Raw genomic sequence first — 20,209 nt, forward strand, 5'->3', positions numbered from 1 at the left:
TAAGCTATGAAACCAACTGATTTGTTGCTGCTGGCCAGTCGAACAAAGTGTTAAGCCCCCTCGGCCGCAACTCGTCAGCAGCGTCTTTCAATCCTTCACCTTCAGCTCGTGTTCAGTGTTCCTCCACTAGCTAACTGTAAGCTACGTAGTCCCGAGTCCTGACTTCTCCGAAGCTCTCTCACACAGCGTCACAGATCCGCCGCTTGGATCGCCAGCGATCTGCTGCTAGATCTGCACCAAGTGCTTCTGGTTCTCTGATCCCACGGGCCATGCCGTGCCGCGGAGAGAAGGTTAGGTGAGGGCCAACGGATCGGAAGCTGCCATCCCCTGGTCCCTGCGGCGTGCATGTGCGGGGGTACGGTTGGTGCAGTGTTACGAGGCACTACGGGACTGTGCGTATTTGCCGTGTCCCTTAGGCTTTGCCGTGTGCTGTATATCGGGCACACAGTAAAGAGGGTTTTTACCGTGTGCCCGAACTACAGCACACGGAAAAGATATAGCACACGGTAAAGATTCAATGCCCGGTAAAAAATTTTCATTGACCGTGAACTTGTGAAAAAAAACACGACAAAGCGAAGCACACGGCAAAACTTTTTTCTTTACCGTGTGCCAGACGTTGGGCACACGGCAAACATTTAGTGCCAACATCTATAAACGAATTTATATTCATGTTCAAAGCGTGTGAAACATTACTCCAAATAAGCTGAGCCACGACACAATCAAAGAATAAATGTTGGACTGTCTCCTGTTCAGCACAGAACAAACATGAGCTTGTTGACACCTCTTGTCTTTTTGCCGGGTTATTTCTAGTCAGAATCTTATTTTTGGAAAGGAGCCAAAGAAAAATATGAACTGGCTTCCCGCTGGGATTCGCACCGTAAGAGGCCTTGGTTTGTTTTTTTTTTCAAATAATTTTTGTCTGTCGACCTTTCCACGTCTCCCTTGACCCCACTCCGATCCATTTTGGATCTAGCTGGCTATTCTACTACTGTACACTCCAGTACGTGACTTGGGCTTCTTAATTCGGCCTACCACCGTTCGGCTGCATGGAACGTGGTCCATCATCGCGTGCTGCTAAGGTAGCTGCAGACAAGAAGCGACAGCGAGCGAGCGCAGTTTCACATCGCGATTGATAGAGTAGGAAGAGAGGCTGCGTGCCACGGGTGGCGTGTCAACGTGCGCGAAGGGAGGGAAGGAGGGGGAGTCGGGGAGCAAGCTAGCACGGGCTTCCTGTACATGGCTCCATCCTTAGTTTACGCCAGGCCCGAGCCGAGATCCGTGGAGATATCAAGGTGCAGCACGTGGAGGACCGGCCGGATGACGTGAACATTCCCGCTAGCTGCCGCGGCGCGCGAGACGCCGGCGAGAGCCCGTGCGAGGCTGGTCTTCAGCGATCCGAGGACGAGCGTGCGCTGGCGCTGAAACTGTGGCTCTTGCCGGGGCCTGGCCTGGCCAGCCATCCTCCTCCTGGGACCCGGCGTGCGGAAATGATTACCCGCCCCGGCCGCGTAAACCGCCGCCCGCCGCGGGCGGTGGTGGAGGGCACTCCTCCACCGTAAACATGATGCTCCTACTACCAGACAGATACGGGGTACCAGCAGACACACGCGGTTCATCATCACATCACGAAAAAAAAGTAAACGGAAGAAGCACCGCTTTCGGGCGTCGGCAAGGTTCAGAGTTTCAGACTTGAGAGAGGCGCTCACTCAGGCTGTCAGCTGAGCAGAAAGCTTCTGGGGGGAATTTGTCTTGGTCGGAAAAGCGCATCGCGAACATAAAAGAGCTGACTTGTTTTTTTTCCCTTCTCCAGGACTGTGCTCTCGGTTGAATCCGAGCTCCTGGTTTTTGTCTGCAAAAACAAAGAGACAAAGTTCACGTCCATTAAGGCAATCCATTCCAGAACGGCACAAAAAAGGCCATTTTTCATGTGCTTATTCAGACGACGAGGTTGCCCAACAGCTGTTCGATGCTACGGGCCTGGCCCGGCCAACAACCAAGCGAGTCAAATCAGAGGAGGAGGCTTGAGGCTTATGGGCTCAAATGCTCTCAATACAATGGACCTATTGATCCGTACACAGACACGATGCGTGAGTGATGAATTCTCATCGAAACTCGAGGTTGCAGGCTCAAAACCTTGCAAAGCTGCTGGAAAGCGAGCGAGGGCTTACGCGATTCACACACGAGTAAGTATAGGATTAAAACTTGTAATATACGGAGTACTGGCAAAAAAAACTATTTTTAGTACAGGGAAAGGTACGTGAAGCCGTGAAGCGTTTCCCTCTGGCCTCAAGAGTTGAGAGAGCCAAGTGCAGGCCGCAGCGCGAAAAAACCAAAACGAGAGAAACAACGCGACAAGCTGCATAGATAAGTATCACAACAGCAAGAGTCTTAGTAGCACTTCAGATTTTTTGTTTAACTCCCTGTGGAAACGGATATTTTAAAATTTAATGGCGTTATACATTCAGTGATAGATAATATTCCCGTTGACAACGAGACGCTTGTGGTGACTTTATTAATATCAAGAATTTATTATCATCTCAGTCATTCAAAATGTTCATAGGAATAGAATTTACGTATGTGTATTCGTCAGGGTGAGTGTGCGTACATTGTGAGTGTCTAAGTTGTACTGTGTAATCTAAAAAAAGAGATAAGCATCATAACATCTTCAGTAGATTACTCATCTCTCTTCTCAATATTAGAAGTTGTCAATTTGCTAATGAAAAGTGCTCTAGCAGATTACTAATTTTATAATCAATATCAAAATATTTTTGGTGGTCGCTAAAATATACATTCCTCTTGGGGATTCCTTCCAATTAGTAAGCTGTTATAGAACTGGCTACTAAAAAAAGGGCGTACCCAGTGCCGTAGGCTTCCCGCACTGTGCGGGGTCTGGGGAAGGGTTGTTTTTAAGCCCCAAACCTTACCCACACAAATGTGCAGAGGCTGAGGCTCGAACCCGGGACCTTCCGATTACAGACGGTAGGCTCTACCGCTGCACCAGGCCCGCCCTTCCAACTGGCTACTAAAAATAAAAAAAAATAAAAATATTAGCGATGGAAAAAAATATATAAGCTATAAGAGATAATAATCCCCGAAGATGCTTTTAGGAGCGTGTCCAACTCCAGATGCGCCGCCAGGCGCTTCCATACGCCCCACGTCGTTATAGTACCTCGCAAGCAGACGAATGCAAAAGGGGGCTCCAATTGGCACGACGACCCTCTCTCTCTCTCTCTCTCTCTCTCTCTCTCTCTCTCTCTCTCTCTCTCTCTCTCTCTCTCTCTCTCTCAGTCGAGTGTTCAGTGTTCTTGAAAACAACCGGCCGAACCGAACCCTCAGCTCGAAGAAGTCGAAGCGTAAAAAGCTCAAGGCGACGCACATACTGCCGTTCTGTTTCGAGCTGGTGTCAGCGATGGATCTACGACTTGTGTATGAAAGACTAGACTTTTCTGGTGCAAGTCTTGCGGTGCGATCCTGAAGCACGTCCGGCACGACATTTTTAATTTCTTAAGAATTTTTATGTGTCTGTACGGTGTATTCGGCGAGAATGGGAGAAGAATTGAAGCAAGACTTGAATTGAAGCATACGGGGACATGGCATGCATTTGCTTCGCTGCTTACGCCAAAGGACTGGCGTGAACTCAGAAGCAAGCACGCAGGAATGTACAGGAGCTGAACAATGGCATTGCATGTGCATGTGGAATTTCCCAAATAAAGCTGACGTAGAACCTAATTGTTTTGGTGCCAAATTTTGCCTTCCAAAATTTTGGCAACCATAAATTTTGACACCCATTTGGTTAGAATTCAAAAAAATATATATAGTCCACCTCACAAGTACTTGTTAAGATTTTGGCAAAAAAATCTTGCCAATGTTTTGGTCTGCTCTAGTTTTGACAAGGCAAATTTTAGCACCCAACCAATCAAGCTCGTAATATCGTTTTGAGGCAAATGGTAGATACCCTGCCATTTCATTAGAGACGCGCCAAGTGGCACAACATAGTTGTTTTTCCTTTTCATATCACACAAACGTCCAAATGACGTAACTTGAAAGCTTTATTACAATAATATCAAATCAAATGTCACAACTTTACGATATTTTGCCTTAATATCTCGACGCTAATCAACAGTTTCTTTTTTCTTTTGAAAGAAGTAATCAATAGTTTGTAGGTTTCACAAAATCAAGAAAAACCGTGGCTACGCTATCTTTTGTCCTTCCAATTTGTATACAATGGATAGCGTAGCGCGCGCCATATTTTTATTGAACACTCTAAAAAAAATTTCATACGCATTCATCTTCTTGAAAGATAAACTCAACTTGTAGAAAAGGTAAACGGTCAAACGTGAAGCGCGGCTCAATCATTATCCAGGTGACTGTACGCACCGTTACTTAAGTTTATCCTAACACCACACTAGTCCTAAACTCCGCAGGTTAGCGTTGACCACCGGACACTCAAAATTTCCCCTCGCATGGCCCACAAGCAAACTCCCGTACAAAACCTCAAAAAAGCCGATCAATAAATCCACGCGAAGTAAAAAAGAAAAAACGGGAAATAAAAAACCAAACGCCGAACGGAGCGAGCAAGCGACCAACCCCGTTCCCGTTCCCGTCCCCGTCTCGTGCTTCCCCTTCTCCAACCTCCATCGCCACCAGAAGGGGAGTGGAACAGCGCAGACCCTTGCTCCGATTCGCCTCTCCTCGGCGGAAGTAGCGGAGCGGGCGCTGCGGCGGGCGGGCGGGCGGGCGGAGGCCATGTGGCCCGGCTGCGGCGGGCGGTTCTACTGGGCGCCGGGATCGGCGGCGGCGGGGCAGGCGAGGGGCGTCGCGGTGGTCTTCGCGTGGGTGTGGAGCGACGAGGCGCAGCTGCGGCCGTTCGTCGAGCTCTACGCCTCGCTCGGGTGGCGCTGCCTCGTCTGCCACCCCGACCTCGTCGCGCTGTGAGTTCCCCCCCTCTCGTGCACCTCCTCTGCTTCTGCTGGAGTACCAGTGGGTTCGATTCGGCCGCGCCGCTACTCGTTTGGACTTGTGGAGGCGCCCGATTGTAAGCTCTATAGCTTCTATCGTCGCCTGTCCGTGCGGTTATGGCTTCGCTTAGGTCTAATTTCAGAGATCGCTTGCTAGTCTTCGTCTGCTGAATTCGTGACGCAGGACGATTTAAGTTTAGCCGTTTGTGACAATTTGCGGGGAGCGGATTGGCTGGGCATGGCACCTACCTGAGCTGTGTTCGAGTTTGGTCACTCCCTTCTGAATGGTTCATCACTGGATGTTAATTATCCTAGTATTAGGGTGGATGTATCTGTGCGATTTCTACTCTATCATGGCTTGTATAGGAGTCATGTTAGTTAGCTTTCCTGTTTGGAGTTATGCTGGGCTTGGGTGTTTTAGTTGGCATGGTGGCACCTACCTAAGAAGTAAAGCGATTTACATCCATACAGAAATTATTTTTCCTTTGGTTAAGTTTTAGGTTTTGCTGGGCTTCTGCCAAGTTCTTAGCGTTGATCCAACGTGTTCCTCTTATTATTATTTGACAATATACAGATGGATTTAATATGTAGCGAGTCCATCCAAATGTTTCTGTTGCTTGAACAATATGCAGCTGGAAGCTTTGTAGTTTTTTAGCCAATTTAAATGCAGGGGAACAAGTTTTACTGAATAGCACTAGCATGCTAATTGTCAAATCAGATAAGTATTGAAGGCACCAAGACTATATTGGCATCATTTTACTAGCAGAGCTGGGCACTTGTTCATCAGGGCTTTTTTTTAGCAATGATACATTGGACAAGGGCGCCTTTTCATGTCTTAGTAATGTCGCTTTTTTGCACCTTACTTCAAGTCTTATACATACATGTTGGACTGTAATATTTCAGTGGGGTTGCATGCATGATTGGACCCCTTTTATAATGCTGGTTATGGTACTGCACTAATTCCTTTCTTCTTCCAGATATCTCTCTGAGAAAGCAACATCACTGGCAACTGGTGTTATTAATGAGCTGGTTAAGGTAGGTGTTTTTCTCTTCCTTATCATTGTCCTCACAAATACCACACTATACGTAAAGTGGACAAATGTCTGTTCTAGGGTGGAGAAGTCACTGCATGCTTTTTGGTCTTTCTTAGCCAGTAACAGTACTGTACTGTGCCTTTTTCGCATTCATACTTGTGTAATGCACTTGGCAATGTATCTTTTAACTCCTAGTTGTCATTTAACTCAACCTATTGGTTACACGGAAAATTTTGTAGGTATCAAAATCCCTAGAATGTAAACATTTTGTAATTTACATGTATGATTTTTATCTTATTATGTTATATTGCTATGTATTATGCTTCAATGCTTCCGTCTCTGGCTCTAGGTGATCTTACCGTTGATTGAGAACTGAACTACTAGCACGTTTTTCTTTGATATACTTCTGATATTTCTGGAAATTTGTTTAAATTGTTGGGAATGGGAGTCCTGAATTCATAAAATCATCATTCTACTTGGTTGCTTTTTCACTAGATACTTTCTCCCCTAAAAATAATGTGGAATATGGTGTTTCAGGAACTGAAAGTAAAGCCTTTGCCAACTGTTCTTGCTTCCTTTTCTGGTGGTTCTAAGGGATGCATGTACAAGGTTATTCAGGTGTGTGCGTTATAAACATTTTAATGATTTGATTTTTACTGCTGTTTTAAAATATAATTATTTTCTAAAAACAAAAATTGTTTCTGACCGATGAATTGACTGAACTTCCTGGACCTTTCAGTTACTAGATGGAAGATGCGAAGGAGATGCAACTATGGTATGCCATGCCTTTCCTCTCTTTCCCTTTAATTCTATACATACATTTATATTAATTACAAGTACTGAAGGAATTGGAAGCTGTGAAGAAATCTTACTTGAACTGCTTTTCAAGACTTGTGTGGAAACTAATGTGTGTCAACTGTCGTACGGATTAGGTACTGCTAGGTCATAGTTTATTCCAGTTGTGTGATTTGGCAATCTACCATTTGTTTGGATATGTTGAATGCTTGCTTCATCCTTTATACTGGGACCCCTTCCTGATCACTCTAATACCTTTTGGTTTGTGTCTTCAACTAGTATTTAGTATTGTGTTCTTGATTTGTATCAGCAATGGTCGATTTTGTGAAGTCCATCACCGTGTTTGTATTTCTCAGTTTTCGTCGTGGACCTGTCTTGAGATAAAATATTCACTCTGTATGTTTGACTCGATGTTTCATTTAACATAGTTTGATTTATATCTAATATATGTGTGTTGTGTTCACCATTGGGTGGACACTAGCTATGGGTTACTGCTCATGATTTCTTGGCTAAAATATTAAGAGTTTCTTGGCATAAAATTTTTATTGTGCAGAGGGACTATCGGTTAGTGAGAAACTGCATCTGTGGGCAAATTTATGACTCTAGCCCCGTAGATTTTACCAGCGATGTGGGCACTCAGTTTCTCCCAAAGCCTGCAGATGGAAATTCATCTCAGTCATCCATATTACGTTCCTGGATGGCAAAGGCTCTAGCATCTGGCATGGATACTCTCTTCCCAAGCAGAATTGAGGCTCAGCGTGCAGAGTACTGGCACACACTATACTCATCAGCAGTAAGTTTGGTTTTATCTGTGATATTTGGCATATTCCAATCTCAGCATTCATATGATATTCTCATTTACTGTTTATTATGCAGGGATTGGGTCCTGTTCTTATATTTTGCTCAGAAGATGATAATCTTGCTCCAAGCCATGTTATCTGTGGTTTTGCGAGGCGCCTGATTGAACTAGGTGCAGATGTTAAACTTATGAAATGGAGCGACTCCCAACATGTTGGTATGTTTTAATATCTTCACTGTTGTTGATAAATAGCTCAGGATACAAGTATGCTATTTATAATTATTTGAGTGGAACCAATGCAGCTTCATCCAGTTCCAGGACCCGTCGTTATTCCCACATATTATAGCCTTAGTACATCTAGTTGAGACAAATACAAGTCACGTATTTACCACGAGCATAAGCAATTAACACTTGAACGCAATGATTTATTTATACTCAATTTTGTTATAATGTTGACTTTAACCACATGTCCACACACCTGGGTTGGGGAGGTTATTGGTACCAGAGAATGGTAGAGGAGAACGAATGATTCCTCTGGTACCTATTTCTTTGGAACACACAACACAGAATATTCAATATGGAAGTTTATTACTCATAAATGTCAAGCAAAGGGCAAATGGGAGGGAGATTTGCATGCATACCCTGTAGCTCTATACATTAATTGTTACATTTTAATCTTAGGGTGCAACAATGTAAATAATCTTAGGTCAACTTGAAGCCTCAACTTCTCTGCTGTCAGACATACCAAATTACTTCTCCTGATTACTGGCAGGTCATTACAATTCACACGAAGCTGAATACAGGACAGCTGTAAATGATATGCTGAAGAAAGCTCTCATCACCTTCTGCCACCGAAGCCAACTGTATGACTCAAAAATGGCTGGTGATAAGGAATATAAGATAGCACACTCAGTCTGCAGTCTACATAATGCTGCAGCCAATTCAAATGAGAGCTTAAGAAGGGTTGCTAACAGTCCTAGTGATCACTTCTTCCTGCCAAGTTCGAAGGATCATGATGAATCTAGCGAACCAGGTTCTCTGATGGAGGACCAGAGGCGCCACTTATCCCATCCACCCAGCATGGAACCTAAAGGAGTGCTTGGTCAGATCCTGTTCGATGTTTGTGTTCCGAAGAATGTTGAAGGATGGGACATCAAGCCAACAGTATCCCAAAATGGACGGCCAACATTCACTTCAGCCAGGCAACTTGGTCCTTTCAATCCCATCAAGTACTTCAGACGTTCAAGACTTTAGTTTGTTGCAGGAGTTGAGAATTTTGTGTATATAACGGAGGCAAGGCATCTAATGACAATTCTGAGCAAGATTTCACCTATGTAAGTTCCCTTGAATTGTTTCTATTTTGCTTTTGCACCGCTTGGTGAGAGGAATGTACATATGCTTTGTATATCATATGAGTATGTATTAGAAATGAGATTGTAATGTATTAGAAATGAGATCGTGGACTTAGGTCTAGGTGGGCTGTAAGGTGCATACTAACAGTGAATAGTGAAGGGAATGCATTATTATGCCCTTGTAGTTTCCTCTTTAGTTTTCGTGTTCATCGAATCTAATTATCTGAAAATATTTTTCTCCTTCATTTTACCAACCGTAGTTGCTGTTAGCTTCTTACTTTTTTTTTCACTTTGTGCCTTTGGATTGTTTCTTTGACCACTGCTTTCTATCTAGTGCTGTTACTGACTCTATTTCTGTTTCGCCTCATAGATATTGCTTTCTATCAAGACGTTTGTAATGTCTGCAGTCGTTTTTTGCTGTTCAAAGTACAGTGTTTGGATACTTTCTGAAGTGCTCCCTCCTCATCCCTTTCCTGAAATTATTGGATTTGCATGGGACTAAATGCTTGTTCAATTGATAGAGATGGGTCCTCTAGCACGCGTGCCCACCTTGAACTCGAACCCGAGCATCCGCATTGTCTTACAAGCTGGATCTGTTACATTTTTTTTTCCTTCCAAAAAAGTGTGCATGGTTATTCCTTAACAATTCACACCTATTACTCTTTAGAGTTTATAGACCGTGCCATGTCCATAGAACGACCTTCCAGTGAAGTTTTATTGCGATGCTCGCTAAGTAATGGTAGCTGAAGATCTGAAGCATCCAAATGAGGGACGGCAGTCGTCGATCCCCAAGGAATTTCTAGAAATGGCTGGCAGAGTTGCAGACGCATCAATCAATGCATCTCTGTAGTCTGCTCCTTTTTCTTCCATATCCTTTTGACAAGATTTTGTTCAACCGATATTGTGAAGCCGTAAGACGATATCGAGAATCATATCTACTTTTGAAAATGTAAAATTCTCCAGGAGCATTCATTTGATCCGGCCTTGCGGGGACGGGGAAGCTGGATCTAAACTTTTGGACTTCGGTGATTTCTAGCTTTTCTATTGGATGCTCCCCGAAGAAAATGCGAAAATAGTTTCGCTTTATTTTCAGCATGTTCCAATTTCCTAGACAGATGGAATACGAACTCATGGGCTGGCCAGCGTTGGCGGCACATTGGCATGGGTGCTCTTTGCCTCTTTCTGAAATCTGAACATTAGACGTGTCCAGACGCGTTTCTGTACTCAAGTCAGACAGTCACAAAGTGAACTCATGACGCGTCCATATTTCTACGGCGACAGTAACATGTACTACTGTTTACTGCATGTGTTTAACATTGTGCCGCTACCCAGGTAGAGAACCTGTTGATGTGCTCTACAAGCATAAACAACTGACACTTGCGGAACAGATTGTTCTTAGTCCCGCGAAAGCCCACCAGAAGAATCTGATTCCCCATTAATCAATGATTTTGGCCGCATCTTTGGAACAAAGAACCTTGGAGTTCAGAGGCTTTTTTGACAGAACCGCCAAATTAAAACTCAAATTAAGCTAAATGGCCATCATTTGAACACATCAGGCACATTTGGCTTAACGGTTTAATTTGACCGTCCTTTCGAAACCGACATTCCGATCGAAACAAACACCAGTAGTCCCACGCGAAGGTGAGCGCAGGCAGTACAAACATGACGAGTACATATAAATACGATTACAATACTGAGTAGAGTACATTAAGTTCTACTGACCTGGTTTAATTACATATGTAATATACAAGAGCAACTTTATTTTAAAACAAAGTCCAATATAGAAACCTGACGTCTATAATACACGAAGTGCCGTATCGAATCACACACTCAGCCCACGGGTGTGTGATTTGGAAGCTAGCAATGACTAAGCATCTGGTCCGGCCACCTCCCAACCATCCGCGCCAAGCTGTATAAACATAGCACAACAAGGGCAGAAGTCGATCCCATCCTGACCTGAAATAGTTTGAGCCACAACCCTGAGTATACTAATACTCCGCAAGACTTACCCGGCTATGGGTATACATAGCCCATTATCTAGACATGCACGGCTTTCTGGCTGTGGGTTGTTTTGCGGAAAAGCAGATAAGAGTGAGTCCTTACTTTCAATATTTTAGCTCAAGATTAGGAATGATACCTATTTTCTATGGTTTGCATTTCTATACCAATCAGTGTGGAAAAACAATTGATTAGGTACAACTATACTGATCATCTCATTTCCTTCCATATTCTTACTACGATGTGACTTGGGGATCAAGGTGCTCATGTATGAGAGCGACTGACGGCGAATCGATCCGATTTAACCTTGCAAGGTGGACCTAACCAACACGGCACGTATTTGCCCCGTCGGACAATACAAACCAACCATTCCCCTCCCCGCCTCGAACTACAGGACCGCCCCACCATCATATGGTCAGCCAAGCTCAACGTGAGACCACCAAAAGTAAACATATGCAACCCCATTTCTCCGCGACTACTCGACTACCCCAGGAGGTGAGTTGGAGTCCTGTACTTTCGAGATGAGGCAGTACTCGGCTTACCGGTTTCGACTACCTCCTACTCCCGGTATGCGGTTAGTACAATTCAAACATGATCAGCAGGGCCGACAACAGTACGGTCCTTAACCGACACAGACGGCTAGACAATTCCCGCCCGGTCTACAATTCATTTCCTTTCCTCCATATCCCAATATTCCATAATCAAATCACAAAGACATCCTATATCTCGCGAGTAACAGGGAATTACTCGACTTTTACCGAATCCTATTTTTAGCATGGCAAGGATAACGACATACACATACTAGTATTCCGACCAATGGAACCTAGGAATCATGCAACTAGGGTTTCATCCAACGCCTAGAAACTTAATGCATAATCAAGTAAATATCTATAACATTTCATAAGTTTAAAATAGTAGGTTATGCTCCGGGACTTGCCTGCGGGCTGCTGCTCAGTGCTGGTGTCAACTGGGCCTTGGGCCAGGTCGTCATGAAACGCCTGCGGGGCTGGCTCCGTCTGCTCCTGCAGCTCCGCAATCACCTCATACACGACTTCCTCGGTCGCGGATTCTATATGTATGCATATGAGATAATGAGTAAATATCATGCATATGAGACAATGAGTAAATGCTAACATGACTTCGCCATTAGATGATAAACATTAAACAATTTAACAATTTACATAAAATGACGCAGGTATGGTGATAATTAACGTTAACCCTAAGTGCTAGGAACAACTAGAGGCCAAATTATCAATTAGAGCATGATTTACTATAAAATAAAATATGACTAGCAAAGACATTATTATTTGCCTCTTATAATTTGTATAAAAATTTACATGTAAAATAAATATTATTATACCTATACACATATTTAAGTTTGGTTACATATTATATTCATATACTAAACTAGGTTCTATGAGTATTAAAATTTTATGGTGGATCACTCATGTTTAAAGTAAGCTACTGCAAAAATTTCATAATTTTTAGATTAACAGATCTATAGAAATGAATTAAGCAAGACTAAACACAATCTAAATTATTGCAGGGGTAAACAAGGTCATTTTGCCACTGTGGATATTTTTCCTCCATAGATCTTACTCTAACAAATCCAACAAAATTTATTTCATATTTTTTGCATTTTTCCTTGAATTTATATGGAATTTACAATCTACAGCCGAAATAAATCAACAAAATAAATAAACCCCTTAACCCCTGAACCGTGGGCCCCAGCGGTCAGTAACACAAAACAGAGAAGGGGGGTGGCCAGGCCAGGCACGCGGCTCGCGGCGGCGCTGGGGCGAGGGCCTGCGGCGGCGGCGCCGGCCGATGGCGAGCAGGGCGGCCGCGGGGCCGTTGGCTCGCGCGCTTAGACCCGCGGTGGCGGTGCGGCGCGGGGGTGGCGCAGAGGCGGTGGCGGCGGCGCGCAGTCGCGCCGGCGGCGGCGCTAGGGCAGGGGAGGCGGCGGCGCGCTTGCGCCGGCGGCAGCGGGGCCAAGCGGCGGCGGAGTGAGGCGGCTCGAGCATCAGTGGGGTAGGGTGGCCCTGGTGCTCGCAATAACGTGGAGGGGGGCGGCGTGAGCGGGGCGCTCAGCGTGCGGTGGCAGCGACACAGTTCGGCCGGCAGCGGCGTGGTCGAGAACGAGCGTGGAAACCTCGCGAACGCGAAGGAACGTGGAGAGCATGAGCACCAGTGGCTCACCTAGGGACGATTTGAGCCGTCAAGTGAAGAAAATGGTGGTCGGAGGTGGGTTGTCGGCGTTGAGGCGGAGCTCGAGCTCACTGGTGACCGGCGGGCGAGGAACCTCTGATTCCCAGCGAGAGGGGACCTGGGGATAGGTTTGGTGGGGTTCGGAAGGAAGCTAGGAAGGTGAAGAAGCTTCGGGTGTGATGGATTTGGAATCTACGGAGAGGAGCTCGCGAATCGGCTGGAGACAGTGAGCTTGCTCACTCCCTGTCCATGGCGACCACGGGAGAAGGAAGGGAAGAACCGAGGCGTGGAAGACAGTGAGGCAGGTGGCGAGCTCGGGGAGAGGAGCGTGGTCGACTTGGCGACGCTCGACGGCCGGAAAATCGGGATCGCCCTCCACGACGGCCACGACACAGCGGGGAGGTTCGGGAGGCCTCGCCTCCATTACTGCGGCCGTTGCGCACAGGGAGAAGTATGGGAGAGGGGGAGAGAGACTGACATGTGGGGGCCACGTGTAAGAAAAATTTGTCTATTTGAATTTGAAAATTGGATTGTTACACTTTTGTAGGATCAATTCTGGAGCTTTTCTTAAACAACCTCCATCCCTTTCCAAAAATACAGTAAAATCTTTGTCATGGGTGCACGTACACGGTACACCAGTGAATATTTTGTAGAAGCACGGAAAGGAAAAGCAGAGGCCCATCAGAGAGAGCAAGGTGTATATCATGATAAGCATTATCATTGCTCGGGGGAAATCTGATGGCCAAACGGGCGGCACTGAAATGATATCTTAGTCAGTCAACCCAAACTGTTGCTTACGGTTTTTTTTTTTTGAAATATATAAAATTGAAAGGAATATATTAATACCATTTTCAATTTTCATATGACAACCGTAACAGTCTCATATAATAATATTTCTCTAATGAACAATGCAAATGGAGATGATCACATACATGTAGGCATACCCACCACTATTTTTACGAACTGTACGTCATTGACTGGTACTTCCTCCGTTCCAAATTATAGGTCGTTTGACTTTTTTGACATCAAGTTTAACTACTCGTGTTATTCAAAAAATTTGGACAAACATAGTCAAATTTAAGCCATTCTTGAAGAACTTGTATTGATAAAGCAAGCCACAACCAAAGAACTAATATTTTGCACAATTTTTTGAATATGACGAGTGGTCAAACTTGAGGCTGAAAAAGTCAAACGACCTATAATTTGGAACCAAAGGAGTAGATCTTAAGATTCATGAAGTCACCATAGGGTGTTATAGACTCATAGTCAAAGAATGATTATTCAAAAATACAAACACCGTCCCTTTGCTTAGTCAAAGACTTAACGTGTCTGTTAACATGCTGAAAGTTTTAATACGTGCACAATGATATCTATTTTAGATTTCATCCGGCTCAATGTGCTAGCTGTTTAGTCCGTTTTTTAGATGTCGTTGTCTATGTCTAGGGGTTGGTAATGGATCACGACCATAATGCTCTCTTCACAATTCAATCTGGTATTTATATATGTGTTATTTAAAATTGTATAAAATAAGAGTCCAGCACTTCGTTATACAGGCTAAATTTTAAGCTCGTTTACCACCCTACTATCAATGTTAGGTGGCCGCGACGACAGAATTCGCCTCCCAGCACAGGTGACAATCCCTGAGAGCATACATGTTTGCATGGTCTACCACCTTTTGAAGACCTTTGGCCCACCATCATATCAGCTCATGGCTACCGGATGTACAGCTACTGCATGCTTTGTACCTAGCTGATTTTGGCCATCCGATCCGAAAACCGTGTGCCTGCACTTTGCCAAAAAGATGCTCCTGCTTGTTGCTAATTAATAGCTGGAGTGAACCAAACAACCTCAAACAATAAAGTAGCGTCTAATAAATAAATACTAATTGCTATAAATTTATCAAGTATATTTTGGATTCTCGAAGTTTGATCGCGTCCAACCTCTTTGCCGCTTCCATTTCTAGATTATATATATGTTCGATAATGTAATGGTGCAGAAGAAGCTAGGCAGCAACTTTTAAGCTGCTCCACTGATTATCCCCCTTGAAATAAAGCCCAAATTGAAAGCAAGCTAGCAGCAAGCATCAACCAGTAGTCTATAGCTAGCCACTACACCGGTCTCTCCATTATTTTCTCAGTTTCACCTAAAAAAAACCAAGCTGCCCAATTAATGTTCAACACGTACGGTCAGCCAAACGCGCGCGTCCGTGGAAAACGTGCGGTAACCGAGCCGTAAAAACCCTGGCGCGTCGATCGTGCAAGGCCTCCTGACCCGGGTATATATAGGAACCTGCAACGCTTCTTGCTGTCCTCACCACTTCACTCAGTCGCCTTCTTCCTCGCTCGCCAAACCCAGCCTAGCGAATTGAGCAGCGTTGGTAGCTAGGCAAGCGAGACCGGCGGCCGGCGGGAGGAGAGATCGATCATCGGATCCATGGCGTTCATGCGGTACCGCGCGCTGCCGCAGCAGGGGGAGCCGACGGTGGAGGAGTTCCGGGCGTGGCTGGCGCAGTTCGACGCCGACCGCGACGGCCGGATCAGCCGGGAGGAGCTGCAGCAGGCGCTGCGGAGCCTCAACGTGTGGTTCGCGTGGTGGAAGGCGCGGGACGGGGTGCGCGCCGCCGACGGCGACGGCGACGGCGGCGTGGCCGGGGACGACGAGGTCGCCCGCCTCTTCGCCTTCGCGCAGAGGCACCTCCACGTCAAGATCAACCAGCTCGGGTACTACTGAGCGCTGACGACCTCAGGCGACGGCGACGGCGATCGTCGGCGGCGTGAGTGTACTTGTATGGATGGATGTGCATGCTGTTACTTCTGCTTCGTTTCCTTTTTTTTTTCTTTTGGACCCTGGTGGATGCCTTGTTCAATTGTTATAAATGGTGTACGCTTTTTTTTCTCTTTTTGCGTTTTGGCAATGTTTTGTGTGGTAACTGTGTTGACACGATTGTACACTCGTACTCATATGTTTTCCAGCATCGGAACTTTGTTGAGGAATGGTTACAATGCAAACATGCATGGATGCCATGCCATGCCATGCCGTGTTCATATGTTTATCCTAAGTGTCCCAGCTGTGGGGACGATTGGTGTCATGATAAAAGATCACTGTTTATAGATTCGATAACGATATATGCGCACGGGGTTAAGCAATTAATCAACATCTGGAAAGCACAGACTGAAGAAACATTGAGCATACATCTGCTAACATGATTTTTACATTTAAATAGTTGAGGATAATTGTAGAAAGTTTTAAAGGAGGGACCATATATTCGCCTTTGGTCTCCAATAAGCTTCACAGGTGTAAGTAATCGATAGAAACCTCATCTGTACCACTCCCTCCGATCCGTTCCAATTATTAGTCGTTTTGGCATTTCTATGTGCATAATTTTTGCTATGCATCTAGATATATGTTATGTTTAGGTGCATAGCAAAATCTATGTATCTAGAAAAGCTAAAACGAATGATAATTTGGGACGGAGGGATCAGAGTAGCTCCTAACTCTCATCCATGCTGGTTTTTGAACCGGTACTATGAAAGCGGCACAGGTACGGTAACAAGTATAAAATCGTGATGGTGCTGATCACTTGATTGCTGGCATGGCATGAACACTATATATCCCTACTATAGTGCTAATTGCCGGCCGTTAGAAATATCAATATATCCCTATGGTGCCAATTCTTAAGGATTGCATAATAATTATTTCCACCAGACAAAAAATACAGAAATTCACACTACAATTCACTTCATATTCACAAGTCATCTCAAGTGTATACCGTTACATCATTTCCTCATTGCACTAAAATCTATCATTCACAAGTTGGTTCAACTATACAAGCTAGAAATGGTTTATGACACGGTTCACTACTATAGAACAGGTCTTTGGTCCTGCTTATTTGTCCTGGCCAAAGTTGGGCCCGAGATCAATGAAAGATTTGGTCCCAGCCGAGCGGGCAGGAGGAGGGTCTTTTGGTCCCGGAAGGAGCAGCAAACCGGAACCAAATGCCCCTTATTTGTCCCGGTCGGGACAAATAAGGGGCATTTGCTCCCAGTTGGTGGTTCCAACTTGGACAAAATAAGGGGTAATTGTTCTTGACTCACTTGTTCTTGCTGTTCTTTGACTCGAGTAGGGGAGTTCATGCCCATCTCCTCCACGATTTGTGAAAGCTCTTGATTCCGCTGTCCATCCAACAGCTCTAAAGGTTAGAAATCTGATCATCTCATCTTACATTGCTTGTGTAGCTCATTTCATGGTTTAGAAATAGAAAAATTGAGGGGGTTTTTACGATTGGGAAAATATTAGAGTTTTTATTTATACACCATTTGAGCTCAAATATGATACTTAAGTTTTGCGTATGTAGATGTGATTTACTTGTATTAGCTGATCTAAATGAGGATATATAGTAGATGTGATTTACTTGAATATGTGACCATATGACAAATGAGTACAGTAGAAATTTTTTATTTTTTGAATGAGAGTATGCATATATGACCAAATATGGATTTAAACGTGAAATGTTCAATTCAATAATTACTAAAAATGAAAAAATATGTATACCTGGTATTTATTTTGTATTACGAATGAATTATTTTTTATTAGTTGATCAAATATGGATATGACAATGAGTATAGTAGATTTTTTTTAGAACAAGATTATGTATATATGACCATATGTGGATTTGAATGTAAAATGTAAAATTGAATAATTATTGAAAGTGAAAAAATATGTATTCTTGGTATTTATTTTGTATTATGAATGTGTTATTTTGATACTCTAATGATGTATTTATTCAGGCTCACATTAAAATCATCTAGAAGTTAAAAAAATATTTGTTTCGGAACATGTATGTGCGTTAAAACCTGCGGTCATGACACTGCCATTTGGGGCCAACATGATATCTGCTACACAGTGCGGTATAAGGAAAAGAGGGAAAAGAAAAAAGGACCTTTGGTCCAGATTGGTGTTATCAACCGAGACCAAAGGTGGTCTTTTATCCCGGACTCCCGGTTGCCTGACCTGGGAATAAAGGACCCTCCCTTTAGTCCTAGATTGGCCATGCCGGTTGGGAAAACAGAAGAACAAGAGTTTCCCAACCGGGACAAATCAAGGGTTCTGTAGTAGTGGTTCATCAAGTTGATTCCCATGTTGAATATATGCAAAGGGTTCCTAATCAAGTAGAAGCGCTTATAACAATGATCAAAATCATCAAACAAAAGAGCTGCTACTTGTAGAGGAACTCTCTACTATACAAAGGAACCTGGTACTCAGCATTATGCAATTATAATTAAAAGACTACTTCGAAATCAAAGGTTATGTAGTTAGCCTAGGGCACAAGGAATATCAATCGCATTGCCAAATATGACTTCAGACATAAAATGCACAATTTCACCAAATTCATCAAACCTTAACTGAAGTAGAGGGGGGAAAACAACGTCTCAATTATTTGGCTAAGGTATATAAGAATGAATGTACCCAATTTGTGGAGGCTCTTATTAAGTAAGGCCTTTGTGGCTTAGGCGCTTAGCTCAGAACAAGAACACATCACCTCGGCACAACACACCACCATGTCCTTTGTTATAAAATACAACTAACCTTTGTACTTATCATTAATTGGTTGCCATTTTTTCAACGAAAGATTATAGATGTTAATCCTTGCATACATGTACTCACATTCTCCCATATGAAGGCACAATTCCACAAATATGCCAGAAAAATAAGATCATTAGATATTGAGATTAATAAAGTCGCCAAAGATGCTTATAAGGGTGTGAGTGTGCATGGGTTGTGAACGTCTGAGTTGTACTGTGTAATCTAAAAAAAAAGTCACCACAAGTTCATTGTTCCTAGTTATCGACAGACATATGCCACCTATCACGCTAAACAATAATTAGCACAATATGATGAGATATACTTAGCTGGAGAGTTGAACCAAAGTGAGCCGATTTCACTACAAGAAACCTATAGCAAAACAAATTCTGTCATACTCAACACAGACGCCCTTTTGCCGAAAAGTTGTTCCCCTGCTTTGAGAAGCTGGATCTGAACCAATGACATTGGTGTGTACTTGTTGCAATCTTATCAAACTCAGTGGATTCTTGGAATTTGGTCGTTCAACCGCTTTGCTGCTTCATTTCTAGATTCTACACACTCTCCTACATGTCATATCTGTGGTAATCGCATTAGTATACTCTAAAAGAATGCAGAATGCCGGTACACTACCGATTATTCCCCATGAGAAAAGCCGAAAGGTAACAAGCTAGTAAAATCTAATTAAAAGCACTCTACCCAGCAGCCACTAGCGATCGATCCCCTGTTTTGCCATTTTCACCTAACGATCCACGCGATGTTCAACACGGCCAGCCGAACTCCGTGAAAAACGTGCACTACTGCAGTAACAACTAACCGAGCTAGCCGTAGTAAAAAAAAAAAAAGTAAGAAACCCAGGTGCATCTCCTGGACTGCCGGTACGGTATAAATAGTAGCCGTGCACGTCTGCTTGCTGCTCATCACTTCACTCGACCAACCAAAGCCAAGCGAAGCAGCTAAGCTTCAGTAGCCAATCGTGAAGCTGAGCGCGGCCGCCGCCGAGGATCATCCATGGCGTTCGTGAGGTACCGCGCGCTGCCGCAGCGCGGGGAGCCGACGGTGGAGGAGTTCCGGGCGTGGCTGGCGCAGTTCGACGCCGACCGCGATGGCCGGATCAGCCGGGAGGAGCTCCAGCACGCGCTCCGGAGCCTCAACGTGTGGTTCGCGTGGTGGAAGGCGCGGGGCGGGGTGCGCGCCACCGACGGCGATGGCGACGGCGACGGCGCCGTGGCCGTGGCCGGGGACGACGAGGTCGCCCGGCTCTTCGCCTTCGCGCAGAGGCACCTCCACGCCAAGATCGCCCAGCTCGGATACTACTGAACACCGATGATCCACGAGACGATCGTCGTGTCATCGATGCGATCGAGTCTGCACTTTCTTGTGACTTGTGACCCAATCCCCTGCTTTTATTTGTAAAGTCTCTATTCCTCGGTGATCGAAGCCTAAAGATCTATGAACCACCTCATGTTTGACTAGCCAATTAGA

The 20,209-nt window shown here is 44.5% G+C and overlaps 3 protein-coding genes across 3 annotated transcripts; all 3 read left to right on the plus strand.

Moving 5' to 3' along the window:
- The first annotated feature begins 4,576 nt into the window (after positions 1-4,576).
- On the plus strand, positions 4,577-9,192 carry LOC120703190. The gene is made up of 7 exons (XM_039987201.1): positions 4,577-4,931; positions 5,936-5,993; positions 6,530-6,610; positions 6,732-6,767; positions 7,341-7,580; positions 7,664-7,802; positions 8,359-9,192. Exons 1-7 carry the CDS (start codon positions 4,747-4,749, stop codon positions 8,838-8,840), a joined length of 1,221 nt encoding a protein of 406 aa, XP_039843135.1. The 5' UTR covers positions 4,577-4,746; the 3' UTR covers positions 8,841-9,192.
- A 6,094-nt stretch (positions 9,193-15,286) lies between these two features.
- On the plus strand, positions 15,287-16,188 carry LOC120703191 (calcium-binding protein CML38-like). The gene has a single exon (XM_039987202.1). It carries the CDS (start codon positions 15,578-15,580, stop codon positions 15,872-15,874), a length of 297 nt encoding a protein of 98 aa, XP_039843136.1. The 5' UTR covers positions 15,287-15,577; the 3' UTR covers positions 15,875-16,188.
- Positions 16,189-19,632: 3,444 nt separating this feature from the next.
- On the plus strand, positions 19,633-20,209 carry LOC120705070 (calcium-binding protein CML38-like). Its single transcript, XM_039989605.1, has one exon. The coding sequence runs from the start codon at positions 19,736-19,738 to the stop codon at positions 20,042-20,044; it is 309 nt and encodes a 102-aa protein (XP_039845539.1). The 5' UTR covers positions 19,633-19,735; the 3' UTR covers positions 20,045-20,209.

This window comes from Panicum virgatum, chromosome 4K (genome assembly GCF_016808335.1).
Source record: "Panicum virgatum strain AP13 chromosome 4K, P.virgatum_v5, whole genome shotgun sequence".
NCBI lineage: Eukaryota > Viridiplantae > Streptophyta > Magnoliopsida > Poales > Poaceae > Panicum > Panicum virgatum.

Coding starts and splice junctions, on each gene's coding strand:
- LOC120703190 (XM_039987201.1), top strand. CDS start 4,747: ATGTGGCCCGGCTGCGGCGGGCGGTTCTACTGGGCGCCGGGATCGGCG. Junction 5,994..6,529: donor TTATTAATGAGCTGGTTAAG/GTAGGTGTTTTT, acceptor ATGGTGTTTCAG/GAACTGAAAGTAAAGCCTTT. Junction 6,768..7,340: donor GCGAAGGAGATGCAACTATG/GTATGCCATGCC, acceptor TTTATTGTGCAG/AGGGACTATCGGTTAGTGAG.
- LOC120703191 (XM_039987202.1), top strand. CDS start 15,578: ATGGCGTTCATGCGGTACCGCGCGCTGCCGCAGCAGGGGGAGCCGACG.
- LOC120705070 (XM_039989605.1), top strand. CDS start 19,736: ATGGCGTTCGTGAGGTACCGCGCGCTGCCGCAGCGCGGGGAGCCGACG.